General features: G+C 44.6%; 1 protein-coding gene across 1 annotated transcript in view; it reads right to left on the reverse strand.

Annotated features, from left to right (window-relative positions):
* Positions 1-24,366, reverse strand: part of srbd1 (S1 RNA binding domain 1) — a gene marked incomplete at its 5' end in the record, with an annotated part of 54,757 nt that overhangs the window by 8,254 nt on the left and 22,137 nt on the right. Inside the window, 5 exons of the mRNA XM_080507853.1 lie at positions 2,262-2,411; positions 2,776-2,943; positions 5,137-5,243; positions 14,722-14,804; positions 17,365-17,456. Of these exons, the coding sequence (XP_080363979.1) occupies positions 2,262-2,411; positions 2,776-2,943; positions 5,137-5,243; positions 14,722-14,804; positions 17,365-17,456 (600 nt within the window). The remainder of the gene's footprint in view (positions 1-2,261; positions 2,412-2,775; positions 2,944-5,136; positions 5,244-14,721; positions 14,805-17,364; positions 17,457-24,366) is intronic.

Raw genomic sequence — 24,366 nt, forward strand, 5'->3', positions numbered from 1 at the left:
AAAGCCTCAAAAAAATAATAAACTCTTTATCCAAACAAATCAAAGAACGAGGCATTTAAGAGTTTCAATCTGTGGGTTTATCTAAGCGGGCAGCCAGACAAGAGGAGCACACCCTCCGACTCGAAGTTGAGGGGAAGGCTATTTAGCGTGCGCCGCCTCAGAACGCCGCCGAGCTGCTGAAGTTTTAAAAGGACGAGCACTTCAGCACTGACATGTGGCTTTTCTCGCTCCGTGTCATTAAGACCGACTCTCGTCAGGAACATTTAGTGTGTCGTGCTGGAAAGAAACCACAGGCCGGCCACACCGCGGGTTATGTTTAAAGGAAAAAAAAAAATATATATATATATATATATATATATATATATATATATATGTTTCTCAATTTCTGCAAGAGGTGGTGGAATTCATGCCGTCACAAACCGTCTTCATATAGAGCGAGGAATTAATCCGTACTGAATAGAGTCTATTTCCCAGACCTGGATTAGATTGTAGTCATAACAGAGGGCGACGCGTTTGGCAGGACAGGATTAAGAACGCTTAAATGGAAGGAAAATAGAAAAGCAGAGCCCGATAACGAGACGGGTGGGGAAATTTGAGTGCAATTAAAAGGCAGGAGTGGGAAATGCATATTTTCACTACTTGGTACTTTGTAAGCTATAAGATATTATATATATATTAAAATATAATATTTTTTCCCCCACAAATGTAGGGAAAGAAATCTCGCATTAGGATTTAGGTTGATTAGGACTTTATGTTGTCACAATAGCAGATTTTCAAACTCTGACACCTTGGCAGAAAACGATGGATTTAACATTTTGGAGTAAACGTGGATTCAATTTCAAGTTTCTTGCATATAGTTTAAGTCTCCGTAAACTGTTTGTCAGGAGACGTGCTGCTCACAATCGATCCTGCACACTATATGGTCGTAAATGTTTGGGAAAGTGCAGAGTTAGCGCCTCATCTCCAGATGAAATATCAGCTGACGGTGGAAGAGAAGCATTTCTGTGACGGTGAGAAGCAGAAGAATTGACGCACCAGTGGTGCATAAACACTCAAATCCTGATTCAAACTGCAGGAGTATCGATGTGAAAACTATTCGGTCGTGTCGTTATGTTATATTTGAGCCGGACGGGTTATCTTCAGAAATATTTAAAAGCCATAATTCTCAATTCAAAATAATCTTGACTTCAAGACAAAACTCAAAACTCGTACAAAACTTCTGAAAAAAAAAGGAAAAGATATGATTTGTAATACTACGAATGACAGACAATGGAAATGAGGTTTCGATTTTACATGAATCCATATTGTGCTTTGATTCAGGGTTTTTTTTTTTTTTTAAGTGTTAAGTACTTTTTATACCCCGAATCAGTACAAGGATCATATGCGAGCGTGAAAACGGCTTTAGATGAATTGAAAAAAAAAAGTTAAAAAGTTCACAAGTGATTGAGACTGAAAACAAGTGATCGGTGTGTTTCCAACAAGTGTGTGTGTGTGTGTGTGCCCCCCTCCCGCACGTTCTGAGGCCATTAAAGGCGCATCAACATGAGGGGAGCAAAGCTTAAAGCCACTGGTGTCAGAACTTATGTAGACTAAACACACTTGAGTGACTACAGCTGCAGGAAAGTCTCTCTCTCTCTCTCTCTCTCTCTCTCTCTCTCTCTCTCTCTCTCTCTCTCTCTCTCTCTCTCTCTCTCTCTCTCTCTCTCTCTCTCTCTCTCTCTCTCTCTCTCTCTCTCTCTCTCTCTCTCTCTCTCTCTCTCTCTCTCTCTCTCTCTCTCTCTCTCTCTCTCTCTCTCTCTCTCTCTCTCTCTCTCTCTCTCTCTCTCTCTCTCTCTCTGATGTTCAATCTTCAAAGTTGATATCAGCATCTGTCTCTCTCTCTCTCTCTCACACACACACACACACACACACACACACACACACACACACACACACACACACACACACACACACACACACACACACACACACACACACACACACACACACACACACACACACACACACACACACACACACACGACACCTCCTCTCTTGTATTCCATGCCTGCATAAATCAAATCAGAGTTCCACCAGTATAACTAAGCCCATATGAGACGGTGTCAAAATGAACTCCATCTTTGCTCCAACATGCCCTGGACAGTGTGTGTGTGTGTGTGTATATGTGTGTGTGTGTGTGTGTGTGTGTGTGTGTGTGTGTGTGTGTGTGTGTGTGTGTGTGTGTGTGTGTGTGTGTGTGTGTGTGTGTGTGCGCGCTGCACCTTTGTGCCACGTGGTAGGACTCGGGGTGAATGCAGGTCTGATCCAGGGGGTTAAACGAGGTTGGTAAACTGGCATCAGCCTTTCTTTTGCCCTTCTTGGCTGCTGGTTTCTCCGGAGCTGCCGGCTCGGACTGAAGCGAGGGTCGGACACTGTTTCAACGACAACAAAACGTGTTTCTACGTCAAGATGACATTCAAGTCGTGGACGGAGGGAAGCAATGAGGTTCGGTTCCAAGTTGACAAAAATACCTGGGTTTTTTTGTTTTTTTTACACATGAAAATGTAAATTATAAAAACAAAAAAAAAGAAACTTCCTCCCTGACTTATATTTACAATTATATAATCATACTATGCATTCTTTACTGTTAAAATCATAAAAAAATTCAATAGGAATAATGAGAAAAAAATCTATATTTTCCAAAATAACCCCTGTTTGTTGGTGGACGACACAGAATAAGTAAGACACGGTCAGATGACGTTAAGATTACACCGACATAAACATAAACATGCGTACCTGTGTAAGGTTTGCGGGTTGATTCGAATGAATCCCGCACACTGCTGGAAGCTTTTGGGCCCCATGCCTTTGACAAGCTTGAGCTGCTCCCTGTTCATGAAGGCTCCGTGTTGCTCCCTCCACTCCGCGATGCTGCGCGCCCTTCCTGCGCTGAGGCCAGCGACGTGCCTGACAAATAAAACAACTGTCAACGCAACCATCTATCGGAAATAATCAGAAAATGAAATTCAAGTATAGTTGCTCTATAGGGGTGCGAGTTAGGGGGGTTGTTCATTTCCTGATGTATTGGATACTCGTGTAATGGAATGGCACGGTTAGAAATTAAAATTGTACCTGTAATAGCTTGAATAACATTATAAGCACATAACATTTGCTTTCCATGCTGCCGCCGCCAGATTCATATTGTACACAAACAACCTGAGCCAATTCTGCAACAGTTGCCCCGGCGTTAAAACACGCAATGGAAACACAGGAGACACGTTTGAGCCGACGTTTAGCACGCGGGACGTATGTGGGTCCAGTTGGTGGCTGAACAAAGACGAGAAGGTGATTTGAAACTCAATTAGGCCGCCTCTGTTAATACCCGCAGTGACTCACGCGCTAAAACACACTGCTATGTCAACACTGCACATAATACCTCAGTCATTGACACGTCCGTGTGTGTGTGTGTGTGTGTGTGTGTGTGTGTGTGTGTGTGTGTGTGTGTGTGTGTGTGTGTGTGTGTGTGTGTGTGTGTGTGTGTGTGTGTGTGTGTGTGTGTGTGTGTGTGTGTGTGTGTGTGTGTGGCATAGCTTCTAGCAGGAGTGGAAAAAAAGCAAAAATCTCACTCGCAGAGCCGACAGGTAAACAGATGACCTGATGCTCGACAGCCGATGCCAACTCATTTCAAACTGTGCAAAAAAAAAAAAAAAAGTGTGTATATCAAATGTGAGCACTTCCCATACGTTAGAGTTATGTATGGAAAATATGCGCACATGTTGCAACATACTGCCCACTACACACACACACACACACACACACACACACACACACACACACACACACACACACACACACACACACACACACACACACACACACACACACACACACACACACACACACACACACACACACACACACACACACACACACGTATAAATGTTTCCTACCCTGCATGTACTGTATGCAACCGTGTCTCCCTTTGCTTAATTATGTCTGTTGCTTCCAGTCAGTCCAGTTAGTGGGTGTGAAGCAATAATCAAAACAGAAAGCTGGCAGACGACTTGTACATGTGCATGTATAGAATATGTACGTGTGTCTGAATGCAGATCAGGCTTCGCCGTGTTGTGGCCGCTTAAAGTCCTAGTGAAATGAAAACTCCACCTCCAAAACACTCTGGCTGTCGCTTCTAGGGACATTTCTATGCTAACTGGCCCCGAGGGTAAAATGTTAAAACACGGCAATCTGTGAGAAAATAGCCGATAAACAGCGGTATTTTCGCTGCTGGGCGGAGCTTCTGACAATAATAGAGTGACATCACGAGTTGTGCACACGCCCAAGTTGTGTTTACATTATGGAGGATCAGAGTTTTGACGACGAAGAGGCTGAATTTAACGATATTTCATCATCATCATTTCAAACCCAGTGATTGATGAAGAAGACACAGAAGGGTCGTTCTGCCATCGGTGACCCCGTCTGGAACATGTTTGAGGTAGCAGAAGACGCTTCGTCCTCGTCTCCTCATCTCCTCAGCCTCAGCAGTTTTCACCTTTGAGGCTTTGAGGCTCCTGACTTTTGGCAGAACGACCGGCTTCCAGGATCACGTCGAAGCGCTTTTCCGACTGCGCGGAATCACCAAAGATGAGTCCAGGTATTACCTGATCGTCTACTAGCCGCCCAAGCTAGCGGCTAGTGGCTACCGGCTCCCGCTAGCCACGCGAGCTAGCGGCTAGCCGCTCCCGCCACCTGTGCTCCTTTTCTCCTCTCTCGGTCTCTTCCAGGCTCAATCTTTCATCGAGGCTCATAAAACACCAACTATAACTTCAAAACACTGTTAAAACGTCGATATTTAAGAGGGAAACAAGCCAATATGAACACAACAGATCGAGATCTGCACAACTCTTGACGTCACGCTCATGAAGAAGGATTCCCCCGATTTCGTCGGCTGGAGATTCAAAATTCAAATAACTTTGTTATGCGACAACAGTGGTGGGGCAGAGTCGGAGGAACCTTATAAGTAGAACCCCAACTATCGTTTTTTGCAAAGTAGTGTTTTACATTTCACTAGGCCACTCCGTCTCCTTTCACCGACATCTGTACGCTCCTGCACAGGTTTTCTTGTGCTTTAAAAGTGTTTCTATACAGACGCGTGCGATTCACCTCATTAGCGTCTCCGAGCAAATGTTGATGTCCACCCCGACGAAGCTCACGCACTCCTGCACCACCCCGTCCAGCGAGGCCTTCAGCGCTCCGGACGACACGTCATGCTGTGAAAGACACACACACATGAACGACGTATCAAAAGAAATCTGCCTTAAAATAAACCCCTAAATCAGAAATTAGTCCAAACAAAAGCACCGCTTTCAGGAAGGACTTTTCCCAGTTAATGAGGAAACGTGAAGTTGCAACCGAAAATGCAACCGTCTGCATTCTGAGCTGCAAAACGTCTATAAAAGGTTTCGAATAAACTTCATCAACGTGTGTGTGTGTGTGTGTGTAATCCTTATGCTGTGTATTTATTCACCATTATATTCCTTTTTGTGCTGCTATTCAGTCTTGCGTCAGCAACATTTCCCCAGTAGGATTAGAAAGAAAAAAATATTCTTATAGAGATAAATACAAGAGAGAGAGAGAGAGAGAGAGAGATGATTGACAGACAGAGGGAGCACAGAGGGGAAAAGTGAGTGGAAGAATGTTTAGTTTGGCTCGCCAGTGATCCTTTACGTTAATACAATGTTCTTGTTAGCGTAGCTATGTGTTGATAAAGATCCTTCAATTGAACCCTTCACATTTCCCCTCCAGCAGCCAATCAGCCACCGACAGGAACATGTTTTCCAACAGGAACATGAGAAGAGAAGAGAAGAGAAGAGAAGAGAAGAGAAGAGAAGGAACTGAATAAAGACACTCAGAATAAGTTAACTTATTACTTTTTAGGGTGGTAAAAGAGAAGTAAGAAGAGCAAAAAGAAATACGGAAAGAAAATGAATGAATGAATGAATGAATGAATGAATGGTGAGTTTCCCTGAACGCTCGGATGAGCGGGTCCCTTTAAATGTTGTTCGCAGTTTCACAAGGAACCGTCGGGCAGCAGGAGCTCGCCTCCTTTGCTAAAGGAAGCATCAGTGGCTCCTCTGCTAAAGGAGGTAATAAAGGAAGCATTGAGCCTCCTTTCCTCAGCTTCGGTGGGAATTCCAATGCTCCTCGTCATGGCCGCCACCAAAACACTTCCGGAGTGAAGGAAAAATAGAAACAGAGAGAGGAGGGCTTATTCAGATGCATTCTAATTTTGTCAGAATAAATCTTCCTGCCGGGACTCGAACCCGCGACACTGGACTTTCTCATCTTTTCTCACATGAGGAGATCTTGTTACCGATTCATTGGATTCGAAATGATAAAGTTGATTGTTTTGTTTTCTTTCTATTATATGTGATGTACACTAACACCACAAAGTAAAAGAATAAAGCCTTTATCACATCTGAATTGTGACGTTAATGGTCTCTGGTCAAGAAAGTAAAGATGAAGACTTGAAATAGCTCAGTTTATAGGTGATTTATTTGAAACGAATGGGAGCTTCACTGTTTGATTCCCATCAAGGGACTTTTCTCTTGCATTTTAATTGTTTTGAGACGCTCCCGTCCTTTGAATAAGTTTCTCATCACTTTCAAGTTGAGATGCTTTTAAAAGCATTGAGTTCTGCAACATTAACAGTTAAATTCGATCTTAGATGCGGGACGATGTCTGACCTTTGACTTCTGCAGAGGAGAAGATAAACAAAGTCATGTGCCGAGACGTCAGCGCGCCTCCCTTCAGTCAGCCGCGGTTCGATTCTCTCACCGTGAAAAGCTGCGATTCTGCAGCCTGGGGCATTTCGCTGACAATTAAAAAAATTTTTTTTTTTAAAAAACCTCTCCATACAAGCAGAAGGGCCCATAAAAGCGAGAGTGAGAGATTTATGATTTGGGAAGTGGGTATTGACAGGATCGTCGGAGAGGAAACCACCTGTAATGTCACACCGGAGAGGAATGCGTTCACACGAGAAAGAAAGGTGGAGGTGTGCGAGGCACACCTGCAGTAAAAAAAACCCAAAAAAAACACAAATGTCTTGTCGCATTCCGATTGCAACCTTAGAGAGGTGGGAGCTGTGCGAGAGTATCTCAGGCATCGTGACTGTGGACACAAAGGTGCACGTGCACAGAAAATGTCATTTTTAATAAATGAATGTATTCATTTCTTTTCCGGTAAAACGTTATAAAAGAAAGAAAAAAAAGAAAAGAAAAGTCCATGTTGGTAATAAACGCCAGGACACCTGACACAGTCTCAGGCCAAAGCATAATCCTCACTAATTTGGAAACAAGGTTTATGAAGTATGTTTTTAAAGCAGAGCCTGGTTATTTCATTACAAATGATTAGTGTTTTTAATGCCGGCTCAAGCGACACTCGAACTAAACCGGTTGAAAATTCCCATGGCGGCGCCAGCGGAGGATATACATACGAGCTGTTAACAGAGTCTGTATTTATGTCTTCATATGTATACAAGTTATTAGTTTTCTTTATTTCACATAAAAAATGTGCCCAACTGTATAAATAAAGTTGCGCTCGCTCGTTAATGACTCCATAATGATTTGCTAAAAGACAGAGTGTGGGATTTCCATCTGTGGCGCACAGTACCACCATTCACTTTGCCAAAACTAAACATACAGTAACGCAATCCCAAATTGAGACTTAAACGAAGGCCTGGCACTATTAAAAAAAAAATATATATATATATATATATATATATATAATTTATTACCAAAGCTGTCTTTCATGAATCACACTGGCGTATTGGGTAACTCGAGCATTTACATTTTTTTAATTAAAGAAAAATCAAAGTGCAGGAACATGCACTGGAGATTAATTGGGGGGGGGGCTATAGAATTGGTGTGAATGTTTAGAGCGTGTGTTTGTCCTGCTTTCACCCATCGTCAGCTGGGACCGTCTTCATCCCCTAAAGAGGATCGAATGAAAACCAGAGTGAAACTACAAACTGCAGCTCCCTTTCAAAACCGACATGAAACATTTAATTGCGTTTGCGAAGAGAAGAAAATTTGCAGCTTTGTACAAAAAGGACACGGTGTTTTTGTCTTTTCCCCTATAAGGCCGTCCTGAGTTACCTGATATTGCTAATGAATAATAATCTATTATTGCCAGGAAAATATGACAAGAAATATGCTGTTCGCCCGAGATGGTACGACAAAGTAAAAATTAGTTTTCCATGCATGCTAATAAGACTTTTGAACACGGGTCCGGACAAGGCGGCCAAGATACATGCAACACAGACAAGGCTGAAGAAAAAAAATAAAGTAAAAATATAGTCTTAGAGACCATAGTTTGAACAGAAAATTAAGAAGAAAACCAGGCGGTCAGGAACACTAACAGACGTAGAGTCAAAGATATGTGTCTCTGGCAGGGGTGCAGTGATTTAATGTGCCAGAGGTGGAGCAGGAGAGACCGACTGGAACAGCAAACCAGCAGGTCTCTGCGCTATTAAACATCCATACAAACAACCCTGCACACGTGTGTGTGAGTGTGTGTGTGTGTGTGTGTGTGTGTGTGTGTGTGTGTGTGTGTGTGTGTGTGTGTGTGTGAGAGAGTGTGTGTGGCACCGGTGAAGCATGAGGTGCTTTATCATATAATCATCTTTAATCTCAGTTCAGACGTAAACTAACCCACCTACGTTAAAATGCAGATATTTATTAAATTATTCCACAAAGCAATACCGATCAACGATAATTCTATTAAACTGCACCTTTTCACTTTGGGGCAACAAACAGCCCTCAATACAAACTCCTTTCAATTAGTGGGTCCCACTAGCAGTGCCGGTGCTCAGAGGCCACAATATTCTTCCAAAAAAAAAAAAGAAATCGACTCGACACACCCTCTTCTTGGTCTCGACTGCTGGACCCCAAACCTCAAAATCCTCCAGAACAAATGGGCTGGATCTGTATGTGTGAAGGTCGTGTTTGAATTGGCCGGGAACCAGCGAGGGGCAGCCAACCAATACGCTCAGACAAAGTGCTGCCGTCTGCGGCTGGAGGACTTAAACGCTGCCGAGTTACCGCAACTCAATCAGACCGAGGTGAAAAACACAGAGGAGAACAAGACAAGGGAAAAAAAAAAAAAAAACTGTAGTTATTGTAGTTTTCACGGTTGCTTAGGCGGGTTTCATACGCATGATTAAAAAAAATTGCAATATACTGTAGAGAGTCGAGTGACAGGGAAGTAAAAATGGAGCGGAAAGCCACTGCTGAAGCCGAGGTGGTGACTGACGATGATGACGGAGGTCTTCGGGCTGACCGCAGACTGAAATACCGTCAGTGAGGCGATGCCACTGACAGTCGAGCGACTGCAACCATGCCGGAGCCACAATGGCCGCCTCTACCTCCTTCTCAAGTTTACAACGAGGGGGGAGATAAAACTCCAAGGCTTAGAAGGGGGAGAGAAGATGAGAAGTGTTAGGAAGCATTTATCTGGAGAGCAGACAGAAATTATATTGTGATTTATTAATACTAATAAGAGTATATTAAAAGAATTAAAAAAAAGAAGAAGAATACCCTGTTTTTATCCTTTTAAATTCAAATATCAGGGTGAGAGTGCTTAATTGGGACTGTCTATTTAAGAAAAACAGCCCAAGGGCAGCTTCTTGCATTTGACTTGTGCTTTTAAAAAGTTTTAAAGTTTATTTTTGTGTGTGTGTGTGTGTGTGTGTGTGTGTGTGTGTGTGTGTGTGTGTGTGTGTGTGTGTGTGTGTGTGTGTGTGTGTGCAGCGTGTGAACGACGCAGTCAAACAACCCAGTCCACAACAATCCACGCCGAGATATACTTAAGTGAGCGTTGACGAGGTTACCTGAAGGTCGTCGCTCGACTTGATTGACAGTAATTTTAAAGCTTCTGAGAAGTCGGGTGAAGGCGAAGCCAAGTCTGCTTGTGTGTGCGTGCGTGTGTGTGTGTCACCGTTTCATAGGAAGTGAAGATGTAGCTGTCGGGCTTCTGCAAAGAGTGTTGGGGAAATTATAAAACCATCTCCTTCGCTGTCATATCACTTACACATATTGATTTATGGCTGGCGTTTTCACGATGCACACATTCTTCCCACAATGCAGACACAGTGTAGCTGCAGGAAACCATAGGAGGCCTTAATAATCACATAAAATGGATTAATGCTCACCGGTTTTGTTTTGGTTTTTTTTGTCATTTTACGCGTTCCGTTCAAACACCCCTTGTTGGTTTCCATAGTTGCTGTTGCACTTTTGCTTAAACCCGGGTTAAAGGTTGAATCTGTCGAATGACGGCGCCTCATTTACCTTTTTATTTTGGGATTATTTCTATGCAATCACAGCAATAAAGTTGCACTTGTGACAATCATGTCTGATGCCGGTAGTCATTTTTGAGTGCATTGAGAAAACAAAAACAAACAAAAAAAAAAGGAAACGCACATTTGTTTCTTTAAAAAAAAAAAAAAACTCTCAAAAGTAAAAGTAGACGATTACATATCAACTTTAAAATTTGGAGCTTCTTTATTCAGTTGTTCTCCTCATTATCATGTATTTAATATGAAGTATGAGGAAAAAACATGTCCTGTGACTCAGTATAAACTCCGCAGCACTAGAACGAGGAGTGACAGCCGATGCGTCGTTAACGTCTGAATCAAGTATAGAATAGCCGTCAGCTTGTGTAAATCCATTATACAGGCAGAGATACGACACTCACTCATCTCGCAAACTCGCTAAATGAGGAAATGCCATAAAACATGCTGTGACAGATCAGACGGAAATAATAATAATTAAATAAAACAACCCGCGAGATGATGTTTGGCAGCTTCTGCCACCGATGAAGTCTTTGACGGCCCTTTTTTTTTTTTTTTTTTCTTCTTTCGTTATTTTTTTTCCCACGCCTCAAAAAACTGGAGGCAGGAACTATCAATCACTGTGGAGCCTCTCCATTTCTCTCTCTCCATTTCTCTCTCTTCCTCCTTCCCTCTGCTCTGTCTGCTCATGTCTCCCCTATAGGCACGTCCTGCCTCCTGCCTCCTGCCTCCTGCCAACTATTGTTGTTTTTGACAACAATAGTTTGTGATTGTGAAGCTCAGATAAATATAGTTATCTATCTGGAATGAGGAGAGGAAGTTATAACGTAAAGGCAGATAGCTGGGAGTTGTAGGAACAGGAGAGGGAAGGAAAAAAAAAGAAAGAAAATCTCGAGAAAAAGTTTGGGTATGAGAAAAGGAGGCGAGAGGAAGAGTGACAGTTTCTTTAATATCCGGCTGGTGGGCACTGTTTTCTTACACAGCAGTGTGTGTGTGTGTTTGTGTGTGTGTAGTGTGTGTGTGTGTGTGTGTGTGTGTGTGTGTGAGTGTTTTCCAGTAGCAGTTAGTTTCTCAGCCCTGGGGATTATCCAGCTGTCAACAGAACCACTGCAGCATAAAGAGCTGATTGACAGATGACGGGCTTGTTCAAAGGGCCACACCTACTTAACCCCGGTGATTAGAAGGGGCAGGGGACTTTTTTTTTTCTTCATGTTTGTCTCCATAAATGTTCAACACTACAACCATTCACCTCCGATCTGCGGCGGCGGCGGCGTGAGCGCTGTAATAAGTGCTGGACGAAGAAAGATGAGAAATATCTGGCAGAACCGACGTCCAGTTTAAAACCGATCAAGCCGGCGGTGATGCAGTAAAAAAAAACTGCATCCCCGCACCAACACTTAGCTTCAATCTGATTTTAATGGGCCCCACTTTTCTTTTCTTTTCTTTTTTCTCCCCTGGGCTCATTTCCGCCTTTCTCTCAGAGCTGTCACTCAGTGGGTCAGCAGAGGGGGAGCTCCCCGCTGTGCCAGCTGTCTAGAGTTACATCTGCCCTCATGCTTTTTGGGTCTAATGGCAATAAACTTTGTGAAAAGCTCAAAATGCCATGGATCTCACAAAAGAAACCTGCACACACACACACACACACACACACACACACACACACACAATACCCACTGGCTCTGGAACGAGACGGTGGAGGAAAAGCGTCGGTCTGAGCGCACACTTGGGTCAACCTGATGTCCCGTCTCATATCTGTCAGCGCCCGGCGTTTATTTACCGAGTTATATTATCATTTGTTGATCTGGTCACATGATCTGAAAGCGGGAGGTGCGGAACACTGGGCACCCCGGAGAGCTCAGCCAGGACGTGATGAGAGACACGGGCCCATGACCGAACACAACCAAACACACACACACACACACACACACACACACACACACACACACACACACACACACACACACACACACACACACACACACACACACACACACACACACACACACACACACACACACACACACACACACACACACACACACACACACACACTTGCACAATATGACCTGTTTCTTTCACTCAAATGTCAATCCTCCTCCCCCTCCCCCCCCTTTTCTGAACTCACCATCATCATTCCTTTTTCTTTGACTTTTGTCACCCTCTGCTGTCCTATTTTAACCCCTCTTTCTCCTCCTCGCTCCTCGACAGTCGCTTTCTTCAGTCTTGCATTGTTTTTTTTTTTTCTTTCTTGTAAATACTGAAGAAGCCAAGAACAGCAGATTAAAATGCCTCATGCTTCCCATGCGACGGCGGCTATCGGACCTCGATCAAAGATCAATAGAAAACAGTGGATCTGATACGGCTGCATCTCCGCCTTTTCTTCTCACTGGACCTGCTTTAGGATTTTGATGGGAACTTGAAGAGAGAAGCAGGTCAGGCTCCTCCGTCCCCAGCATTCAGCCCAGTGACACATAATCCTGTAATCCCACATCCTTTCAGAGCGTCTGGCTCTTTAAACATAAAATATAGAAGGTTTCAGTTGATTGTCATTTAACGTTGCTTCAAATGTGAATCCGAACGGGATGAAGACAGCAGTCCTGATGTGATCCAATTGCCGGCAAAGGTCAGCTAGTATTCAAACTTCCACTTCATTTGGTCGTACGATTAAAGGCGACAGTCCTAGTGAAATGAAAATTCGACCTCCAAAACACTCTGGCTGTCGCTTCTTGGGACATTTTTATGCTAACTGGCCCGAGGGCAAAATGTTAAAACACGGCAATCTGTGAGAAAATAGCTGATAAACAGCGGTATTTTCGCTGCTGGGCGGAGCTTCTGACAATAACAGAGTGACATCACGAGTTGTGCACACGCCCAAGTTGTGTTTACATTATGGAGGATCAGAGTTTTGACGACGAAGAGGCTGAATTTAACGATATTTCATCATCATCATCATTTCAAATCCAGTGATTGATGAAGAAGACACAGAATGTGTCGTTCTGCTATTGGTGACCCCGTCTGGAACATGTTTGAGGAAGCAGAAGACGCTTCGTCCTCCATTCGTCCTCGTCTCCTCGCCTCAGCAGCCGCCAGTTTTCACCTTTGAGGCTTTGAGGCTCCTGACTTTTGGCAGAACGACCGGCTTCCTGGATCACGTCGAAGTGCTTTTCCAACTGCGCGGAATCACCGAAGATGAGTCCAGGTATTACTTGATCTTCTACTAGCCACCAGAGCTAGCAGCTCCCGCTAGCCGCGTTAGCTAGCCTCTAGCGGCTCCCGCCACCTGTGCTCCTTTTCTCCTCTCTCTGGTCTCTTCCAGGCTCAATCTCTCGCCAAGGCTTATAAAACACCGACTATAACTTCAAAACACTGTTAAAACTTGGATATTTAAGAGGGAAACAAGCAAATATAAACACAACAGATGGAGATCTGCACATTTCTTGACGTCACGCCCACGAAGAGGGATTCCCCCGACTTCCTCGGCTGGAGATTCAAAATTCAAATCACTTTGTTATGCGACAACAGTGGTGGGGCAGAGTCGGAGAAACCGTAGAAGTAGTACCACAACTATCGTTTTTTGCAAAGTAGTGTTTTACATTTCACTAGGCCTTTAATGGTCAAACTGGTCACAATGTGGTGCTGATAATGACGCTAATTGAAAAGGCCTGAACTTTCACTAATAAACCGCTCCACACTGGTTCCATTCTGTAAATCTGGCCATGCCTTTTTTTTTTTGTTTATTTCCTGTTTCCATCCCTTCATCCCATTTTCTTCCATGACCTACCATACACGGAGAACAATGCGGCATTCAGAGCAAAGAGTTGGTGGACTGACCTCATGCTCGTCTTAACTCACGCGATTACGTACACAACCTGCGTGGGAGGAGAATCGGCGCTGAACGACACTCTGCACACGCAGAGGAACACGTATGGATGAAGAGAACGGCAATCACAAACTAAAACAAACGTCCAAACACGCGTCACGTCTGATCTCCATTAATTCTATTAGGCGGTCCTTGCATCATCTGTTGACACAGGCCTTGGCCGCGTTTCCTGCCACTTAGGCCTCCTTTCTCTCGACACGGTAACTCTGTAGGCTCTTATATTGACTGATCGTATCCTCTTCATGCCTGCAGGTCCATTTTATGTTACCGTGACTTCCCATCCCATCTCAACTCCGCAAGACGGTTGAGCAGAAACAACTGAGTGAGCAGCATAACCGAACACAGCCACTGACTAAATAATAAAGAATATTGAAGCACTATGTTGCCTGTCTGAGTGATTTGAGGAGGTCGAAAAGGTTTAAAAGAAAAGGTAAATGAGGCCAAATGCAAACGCGTCGCTGTAACTTCATGGCAAATAAGTAACTTCAGCTGAAAGAATAGGAACTGGAAGGACACTTGCCTGATATGTTCCAATGCCTAAATGTTTGGGATCGATCTTCACCAGCTCAGCCAGAGGATCTTGGACACGTCTTCCAATGGACACTGTTAAAACAAACACGCGGACATGAAGACGTGCTTCAAGGACATTGCATTTTACATTTATTTTTTGCAGACTTAAACCTAAAATCCGCTGCAAAATGTTACTTACAACCTGAATAATACTACGTGCAGCAGAGCCCAATGTATATTACAGCTCACACACACACACACACACACACACACACACCCACACACACACACACACACACACACACACACACACACACACACACACACACACACACACACACACACACACACACACACACACACACACACACACACACACACACACACACACACACACACACACACAGAGGAAAGAAACATAACATCCATGTCTCATGAGAATCTGCTTTGTGTTTTTTCATAAATTGCTTTCTGAATTCCAGTTATTGAATATGCAAATCCATATTATTTATAATTACCGAGTATGCAAATGTCCCACGTATTACCCGGCTGGCCTGAGGGCAGGCCAAACCTAATTGCCATTCCTCCATCCCCAATTAAATTAATTAAAGCTGCCGTTCAATTGGTGTCTCTGCTCTTGTCATTTGGCTTCGCGGCGGACGTTGAAGCTGTGAACCTCCGAAACCATTAATGCATCTGGTCGTCTGCCCGGTGGCAAATACTTACGTGCAGAGCAGGATTAAAACAACACACAATGTCTGGATTGATTTTAACCATACAGCACGTTGGACACTTCAGCCCGTGAATGCAGACGAAATCCACACGTCGACTTTTAACTTTAGAGTTTAAAAACGTGACGTCGAACTCAATGTATACAGCCTGATCAGTATTAATGTCTAATTTATTACTTTTCGGCATTCCAAAGATGCAAACAAGATTATATATAGGACATAATAAGATAACAAGACACATTTTCACGGGCCACTGCTCGGTGTCGCTGTGCTTTGTGTGCACAGGTGTGGATTTCAGCAGTCGCTGTGTGGAAGCAGGACGCGGCATCGGAGGCCGAAGACTTAAAATCTATGAGCCGAAGCACAGAGACAAAGAGAAGGAAAAGGATGGGTTTTAATAGAGGGAGTACGTCTGGAATCAATGGCTCTCCTCTCTGTCCTCTGGCTGCGGCAGGAGGCTGTTGACTGAGATAATATTTAGACAGGGATGGAGTTTCAACCCCAGCCTTGCTCAGTACACCACCAAAAAAAAAACAAAAAAAAAAAACGCTCCAATACTCTTTCCATCTATGCCGCATCTGACTCACACCCTTTCCCCTCTCCGTCTCTCTTCTTAGAGGGCTTGATTTGTAAAAAAAACGGAGTCCATCAAACTCCCCGGCAAAAAAAAAAAGTGAAAGTTTGTAAGCCAAATATGGTACTACCTAAAAATTGAAGAAACAAAAAAAACCCCAAAAAAATCAAAAAGAAATGAAGGAATGAAGACAAAAAGAGCTCTGTTCAGACTCAGAACTGAGGGAATGTGATATGCCAAACTGTGGTGAGACGGTAATGAGGAGGCGGAGCTGTTTTTTTTTGCTCCAGTGCATTAAAAAAAAAAAAAAAAAAAAAGTTTGATCAAAACATGAGGAACATCAGAGAGCAAATAAATACCCAAGAACACGGTTGGAATATAGTTTGTCACCACTAGATGTCCCTGAACAGTTGGTGCAAGGTGCAGATAACTCTCCTGTTCCCTTCCTGGAGATGTCGCATGAATACTCATGTAGACAGAGACGCATGAAGAAAAAAAAAAAAACACACAAAAAACAAAAAAAGCCAGACAAGGCAAGCTCCATCATCGCCCCCCTGCTTTTACACTCAAAGTCAAGCGCTTGTGGATTCCTCATGGCTTCCCTTTAGGGTATAAACATGGCTCTCTGTGCCGCTGACCACAGGAAACTAGTGAGGAATAATTTGATTTATGACTTTTATAGAGGAAGTCTGCTGGAAACATTTGTTCTCTAAAACGCAGAGTGATCCTGTTTTTTTTTCAGTCTTATGTGTTTTCAATGATGTACAATGTAGAATGAGATGTAGAATAATGTACTGTAGTACAGAAATGCAGGTTGAAGAAAAAATTTGCGACCACGTTCCACCTGTTCACATAATAAACCCAAAAAGTTTAATAGTAAGATGTGACTATAGCAGAGATTGTGAAGGAGTTAATGCAGCAGCTGATATGAGTGAGTTGCTGCTGAAATTCAGGAAGAATGTCTGTTTAAATGATAGGACAATGTGTAGTATTATAAAAATCTAATTTAAAAAAATCATCTTCTCTTGTGTTTGTTTCAACAAGAGAATTAAGTCTGTGGAAGGGAATCGGAGTAGAAACAGAGTAGAAAAGTAAAACAACGTCCACAAGTCCACGCAAATTCCCTGGGACTCAAACCAGTCACTGAAATGCATTGATCATTTTTGTTTTTGTTGTTTTTTTACTATAAATGTCACTCGAGTTATGTAATTATGTTATCCCATTGCCAAAAAAAAAAAAATCTATAATCCCAGCACTGTGCAGTTTTGTCTGAAACGGCAGTGAATATGACTGAAATAAAAGCCAATTACAGGTACAAAGGAGTGAATGGCCTCGGTGGCCGGTGTACCTGCACTCCTCAGGTTGGGGTCCAGGTCGGGCATCTCTTTGACGGCCTCGGGACTCACGCTGTAGATGGACGCTCCGGCCTCGTTGGTTATGCTGAGGAAATGAAGAGTGGAAGGGAAAAACAAAAAACAAAACAACAGGCAAGTCAATTAGGAGGATGAGGAGGAGATAGTAGAGAGATGTATAGAAATAGGGACTGAGATGTTGGGGGAGGGAGAAGAAAAAGGGTTCAAAAGAGGCACAAAGAGCACAGGCCGCTATTACAGCTGTAGAGCCGTCGTGCTCGTTGGCGCCATTACATATAATACATATAATCCATATAATGGTTGCAGCTTTACACAGTAAATAACTCTAGCTTCTCACACTGCTTCCGCCTTGAGACTGACGCCACTTCTTTCAATCGATGATTGACAAAGGAAAATTACATCTGGCCCTCTAATCCTGCCTTCACTCTTTAGGAGACACTTCAGAGTCTCTGCAATGCCTTCGGGCTTTTCCGACACCTGACAGCAGGTGTAAACAACTACATGTGCACCGAATGCGCCATTGAGCCATTGAGGGTTTTTGGAACTGTTGAAAGCTTAAACATGTTCAGAACGGGTCACTGGAACGACGTCGGCGAGAGAGAGGACTGAGATCATTTGCACCACAGTCGGTAGTGTAAATTCACAAGCGTATTATTTATGGTTGAGGGCCCGTCTCTCACGCCGAAATGACTGACACCTCCATGAAAGACGTCATTATGTGTGATTTGTTAAAGGAAGCAGGAGGTGAGCACCCTCCCCTGGCCTCTTGTGTGCAATTTGTGTTACACCACTGCCATCTAGAGGCCATTGACGTGTACTGCGAGTAGGCAGAAGTGACAGCGACAGCTTTGCAGATGTAAATTCCTCAAGTTGACACGATTCCTTCAGACAATTCATGTTGCTATTGTGCATTTAAAGTACCAAAAATTCTGTGTATCTGACGTTGAATTGGTATGATCAAATTTCATACAAATGAAGAATGTGCAAGGTGTTACTGGTCAAGTTGAATTGAGATTAAATTAAGTTGTACAAATAAAATACGTTTGACGCCCCTGATTGCTCGTGTGTTAAATCGCACTGTACGAGCAAACCAAAGCATAGCAGCCAATTATACGTATTTCTACATGTGTTTAAAAGGTCTTTTTGCACAATACTCATATCACCGGTATGAGTTCGGGATCTTTGTTCCTTCTGCTCATGTGTATAAATCCTGTAACCTCTGAGGTCTGTGAGCTGCATCGCCTCATGCTGGATATGTCAATGAGTAACAGCGTGTGTTCATGCCCTAATGTGGTTCGAAATAAATGTCTGTTAGAGACAATGAAGCTCACGCTACATCTCTGTCGTTTATGTTTCGCATAGCTTATCCATTCCAGTGCCACGCAAGGTTGTCGGATTACTGGCCTGTACATTTAGACGAAAGGTTGACTTGAGGTCCGATATCCAACTCTTTGTTTGCAGTATACGTAACCAAACATTGTGTACGTGTGTCGGGACAAGAAGACGAACTTCATGTGGTTTTTCCTGTGTCTCTGTGGATCGAAGCAGAGGAACGAGGGTCGTTCCTACGTCGTGACACACGACACCCTACGTTAATGTATTCAGTCTAAAGTCGGTGGCTTATCGGCCATTAGCACATCGACGGGACGGCGGGACAACAAAGCCATCGATACCCGTGTTCAAGCTGCCGACGCACCGTTGTGTGTGCGTGTCGTCCCAATGTCCTCTCGGGTGGATGGACAGAGAGAGAAAGAAAGAAGGGAGGTGGGGGGGGGGGGGTTGTTTCCTCGGGGCTAACCAATATGACAAGGGGGTCAGCACCTCCCCTGTGTCCAAAAGTAAGGTCCCTGAAAACACACACACACACACACACACACACACACACACACACACACACACACACACACACACACACACACACACACACACACACACACACACACACACACACACACACACACACACACACACACACACACACACACACACACACACACACACACACACACACACACACAGTCTCCCAGAGGCCTGGACCTTGCCGCCACAACAACCTTGCCAATTACAAGTGTCTCGTTAATGAGGAGTGGCAGAGGCCTTCTGATGGGAATCACATTTAAATGAACTTGTCCTCCCCCCCTCCCTCCCTCTCCCTCCATCGTCTCCATTCAGCCCGTCCTCCGTGCCACTGTTCTTTTTGTCAGCTCGCCGTCCATCGTGCTGACAGCTGACATATCGCCATGGCGACGCCACTAACGAGCACTGGCACATGACCTTCAGGGAGGTCACGGCGGAGCCGGTCATTAACCCGACACACACACACACACACACACACACACACACACACACACACACACACACACACACACACACACACACACACACACACACACACACACACACACACACACACACACACACACACACACTAATTACTAGAGAGTAATAGTCGCAGGATATACCAAATGCAGCAGTCGGCCGTAACACTAGGACCACTGACTGATCATTACCTCTTTATCATGCCACCTGTTTGTAAAGTAGATTCTATTAGGCAGCAAGTGAATATTTCCACATTTTCAGAAATGGAGGTTAACCAGTGGTCGTGAGCAACGTTTGGTGAAGGAAACGAGGCCGGCCCGTGTTGTTCTGAGTTCAACAGAACGGCTGCAGACGTTAACGCGGGTTATGACAGAAGAGCTTGTGGAGCTTCACAGTTGCCGATCACTTTGGGGGTGTTGACCTTCGTCTCCCATTAAAAATGGCGACGATAGAACTACAAGAGAGGGCTGATGAAGCAGGTTTTCACACCAAGTGAATTGGGGGGAAATGCAGAGTAGGAGAGCGAGAACAGTGAGATACGTTTGGGTTGCGGGGAAATCTTGGAAGTGCGACCGCAGACCATGTACACCGGGAGTCGGATAGCAGGTCAGAGCAGCCCAGGCCAAATGAGGCCGATTAAACGAGAGGAGGAAAAGGAGGGGTGAGGTAGACAAAAGTTTTAAAACAAATAAATAAATAAAAGTGAGAAGACATGACTAGGAAAACCACACGGGAGAATCGGGGGAGCGAAGCCGCCATGGCCACCAGCCCCTATCATGTCCAACTTAATTAAGGCTGCTGCTCGGGCAACGGCACTGTCATGGATACAGCTCTAAGCCCTCAACGTCACGGCGTCCATGACTGCCGACGCAGTGAGGGCATCGCCCTGGCAGCAAGCAGAAGGTCGTGTGTGGTTGGATGGTCGACGCGTGGACACACACACACAAACACACACACACACACACTCACAAATCCAAAGTCAGGCACTGCCTCTACACATGAAGCGATGACTTTAGGCCCTGTAGGGTAATCATTTATTCGCACTTCCATTTGCTCTCTTGATTATATACACACACACACACACACACACACACACACACACACACACACACACACACACACACACACACACACACACACACACACACAGAGAGGCCCATCTTGAACCTCGTCCTATCCCTGGGGCAAAGTCACAAACTGGATCCCCTATCGGTTCCCCAGTGGTTGTGTTTAGGAGACACCTTGAGGCTGACACACTCAAACACACACAGGGTGACTGGGTCTCCTGCTGCCCCCTGAAGAAGCCCACCAGTGGAGGAGATAGATATACAAGTTGATACCTCACCAACGCCTCCTGGCTCACAAAGACTCCGTTTCAATTAAAACTTGCTCATCAGCATCACCCCGGTCGGAAACGAAAGGGGGGGGGGGGGCAATAATATCAATTCTTAATCAGATACTGAAGACAAAAACAATGAAGGAAGAATGAAAAGAGGGAAACGAAGTACCAATAATAAACAGAAAGGCAGATTTATGACACGCACTGTTAAATCCGAAATCTAAAAAATAAACAGAACACAATTAGTGTTTGATTTTTTTTTTTCCATTGACTCTAAAAGAACTATCAAGTTAGTTTTATTTGTCGACGGAGAACTCAGAACCGCAACAGTAAGGAAGAACTGGGATTGATCAAACTGCAGTCATCCTACCTCACTGCAAGACGTGATAATAATTAATGGCGTCATGGTGCTTTTCCTGGCAGAATGTGTGCAACGTTGGGACCCAAACCACTTCATCGCCATTTGGTTCGGAGAAAGTGGCTTTATTTTAGAGAACTGAACTCATATCAACATCAAAACATGTTGATTCCTGGTTTGTTACAGCAGCCAGTGAAACCAGCATACAGAGTGAATGTATTGGGATTCTTTTGCCGATACGGGACGTGTTTTCAGCGCAAATGTAAATTCATATAGTGAGGGACCACTGGCAAACAAGGACACCAACAAATTGTACACCTAATGGACACATAACGCAACCCATTTTATCCAGACGTGCATCGATTACATAACCATAGCGACCTGAGTAAAGCCGCAGCCGTCACTCTTGTCATATAGTAAAAATGCTTCTCGTCATCGTACAGTATTAATGCCATAATCCTGTACCGGCTTCCTATCGAGAGACATAAAAAGGCTCAAGTAAAAGAATGAAAAACTGAAGTGTGCAGGCTTAAAAGAACACTTTCTTCTTTTTTTTTTTACATGCAGAAAGCTACGAATGAACAAGCAAAAAGCCCAAAAAGGAAAGATTAAAGTCAAGTAATGACAGTGATGGGACATTAAAGATGGGAGGGGGAAAAAAAAAAGACCTGAGACTATGTTTTACATTTTACATTTACTTTAATTCAATGTGATAAAGACCACTTTGAAATGTCTGGTCGACTGGAGCTCAATCTCTCGGCGTCCTGCTTCCAGCAGCCCAGGCTTGTTGGAGCTGCTCGCGCCGTCCTCGTTCTACTCCGTCCTCGTTCTACTCCGTCCTCGTTCTACTCCGTCCTCGTTCTACTCCGTCCTCATTCTACTTCCCCGGACTGAAGCAGTAATGTCAGACGTTAACGTCCCAAAATGTATTCTCTGTCCCGGCTGCTCAAACAGCTCGGGTCTATTGTTCAGTCAGCTGCAAAGCTTGACCTCAGGGAGTCAAACTGAGGGATGTGCCATCTCTCTCTCTCTCTCTCTCTTTTCCGTCCCTCACACACACACACACACACACACACACACACACACACACACACACACACACACACACACACACACACACACACACACACACACACACACACACACACACACACACACACACACACACACACACACACACACACACACACACACACACACACACACACGTCGGGTCTGAAGACGATGACATTTTTCACAGAGAAAAGCGTCCAAATGGCAGGTGTCAGGGGCCGTCAGTCTCCATCGAGGCGCTAGAAGGCAGGCAGGCACCCCGCACACACACACACACACACACACACAAACACACAAACAAACACACACACACATAAACTCCAACTGCCAGAGTGAGGCACGTCTGAAAAGAGCAAAGCCTCACAGACACTCACGTCAATTTGGGAGCAGGAAGGGCCTGTGTCACACACAGAAAACATGCACGGCAACATGCAAACACACACACACACACACACACACACACACACACACACACACACACACACACACACACACACACACACACACACACACACACACACACACACACACACACACACACACACACACACACACACACACACACACACACACACACACCCCACCCAAAATAACAAATACACACATGGCATGTCACAGAAACTCATCATACATGTTTGTCACACACAAGACCATCCCGGGGAACACTGGACCCCTGGAGGGGGGGGGGGGGGCGGAGGTTGACCACCAGTGAGGGGTGGAGGGAGGGGGGGTAGGGATGAGAGGGGGGGCAGATGCAAATGCCACCTGCAAACATCAGGTTCTCAGGCCCAAGCCTCACTGTGTTTTTTTTTCCAAATTCAAAGAAATACATGACTTTTTAAAGAGCACTGCTTGGACGTTTGTTTTATTTAAGAAGTGCATGTCCAGTCTGTACGACCCCAATTCTTCCAAAAGCCCATCTGCCGCACCCACTTAAGGCCAAACTAAACCAACACTGAACAGGAGAGGATGAACAATCTGCCCACTTCGAGAGGAGAGGACTGGGATGTCTCACACAGATGCAAGCGACGTAAAATGCATGTGCCGACCTGTAAACCCTGGTTGTTTCCCTGTGAAGTGACGGTGTAAACCACCACACTGCCACTGTATATGAAAAAAAAAAAAAAAGGTTACAAATAAATTGTGTCTACGAAATAAACATTGTTAAACGTGATTAGAGATCGAGACGTTTCTCCCTGTACACCTACTCATGTTTCAAAACCTTTTATGAGATTACAAATACATGCACCTTCTCGAAAACATTGAAGAGTCAAGACTTGTTCACTAGCACCCTGAATATCCGTCTTCCTGACGGACCTGAATGTTAACAGGCCGTCCAGGGAAGATTTTCTATTTAAAATGTTTGCTCTTTTTTTTTTTCCCCTTCTTCTTCAGCTGCAAATCGATTTATTCTGTCCTTAGTCACAAACCCTCTTCCATCTACCCAAAGGCTCATTCTCCGAGTTTGAAATGAAGATCCCCCCCCCCCTCCCCCTCCCCCTCGGCTGCATGACGCCTTCCCATGCCTCCAAAATCCGTCTGTCCCTTTGCACCTCTCCCCATCCAACCTTCAGACCTTCACCGAGGCCTGAGAGCTCGGATCTCACTCAGTCATCGCCGGAACCTGCCACACTGTCCGTCCGTCACTCTCCCGGCTCGGGCCCCTGGGACTACGCCTGGACCCAGGCCGTGACGGGGGAACACACACACACAATCAGTCATACATCCACAGTCTGCACCTCTGTCCTGCAGGTCCATCAGCCAGCCAGTAATAATGATCTCATCCTATCGCGAGTGGGGCTCCGGGGCGAGACGGTCAAGGACTTCCTCTGATGTCTGTGCAGCAGTGCAGGATAACGCCATCGGCTACTTGAGTGTGTTTTCCACTGCCACAACTCCAGTTGCTGG

Source organism: Blennius ocellaris (genome assembly GCF_963422515.1).
Source record: "Blennius ocellaris genome assembly, chromosome: 13".
In the NCBI taxonomy this organism is placed as follows: Eukaryota; Metazoa; Chordata; class Actinopteri; order Blenniiformes; family Blenniidae; genus Blennius; species Blennius ocellaris.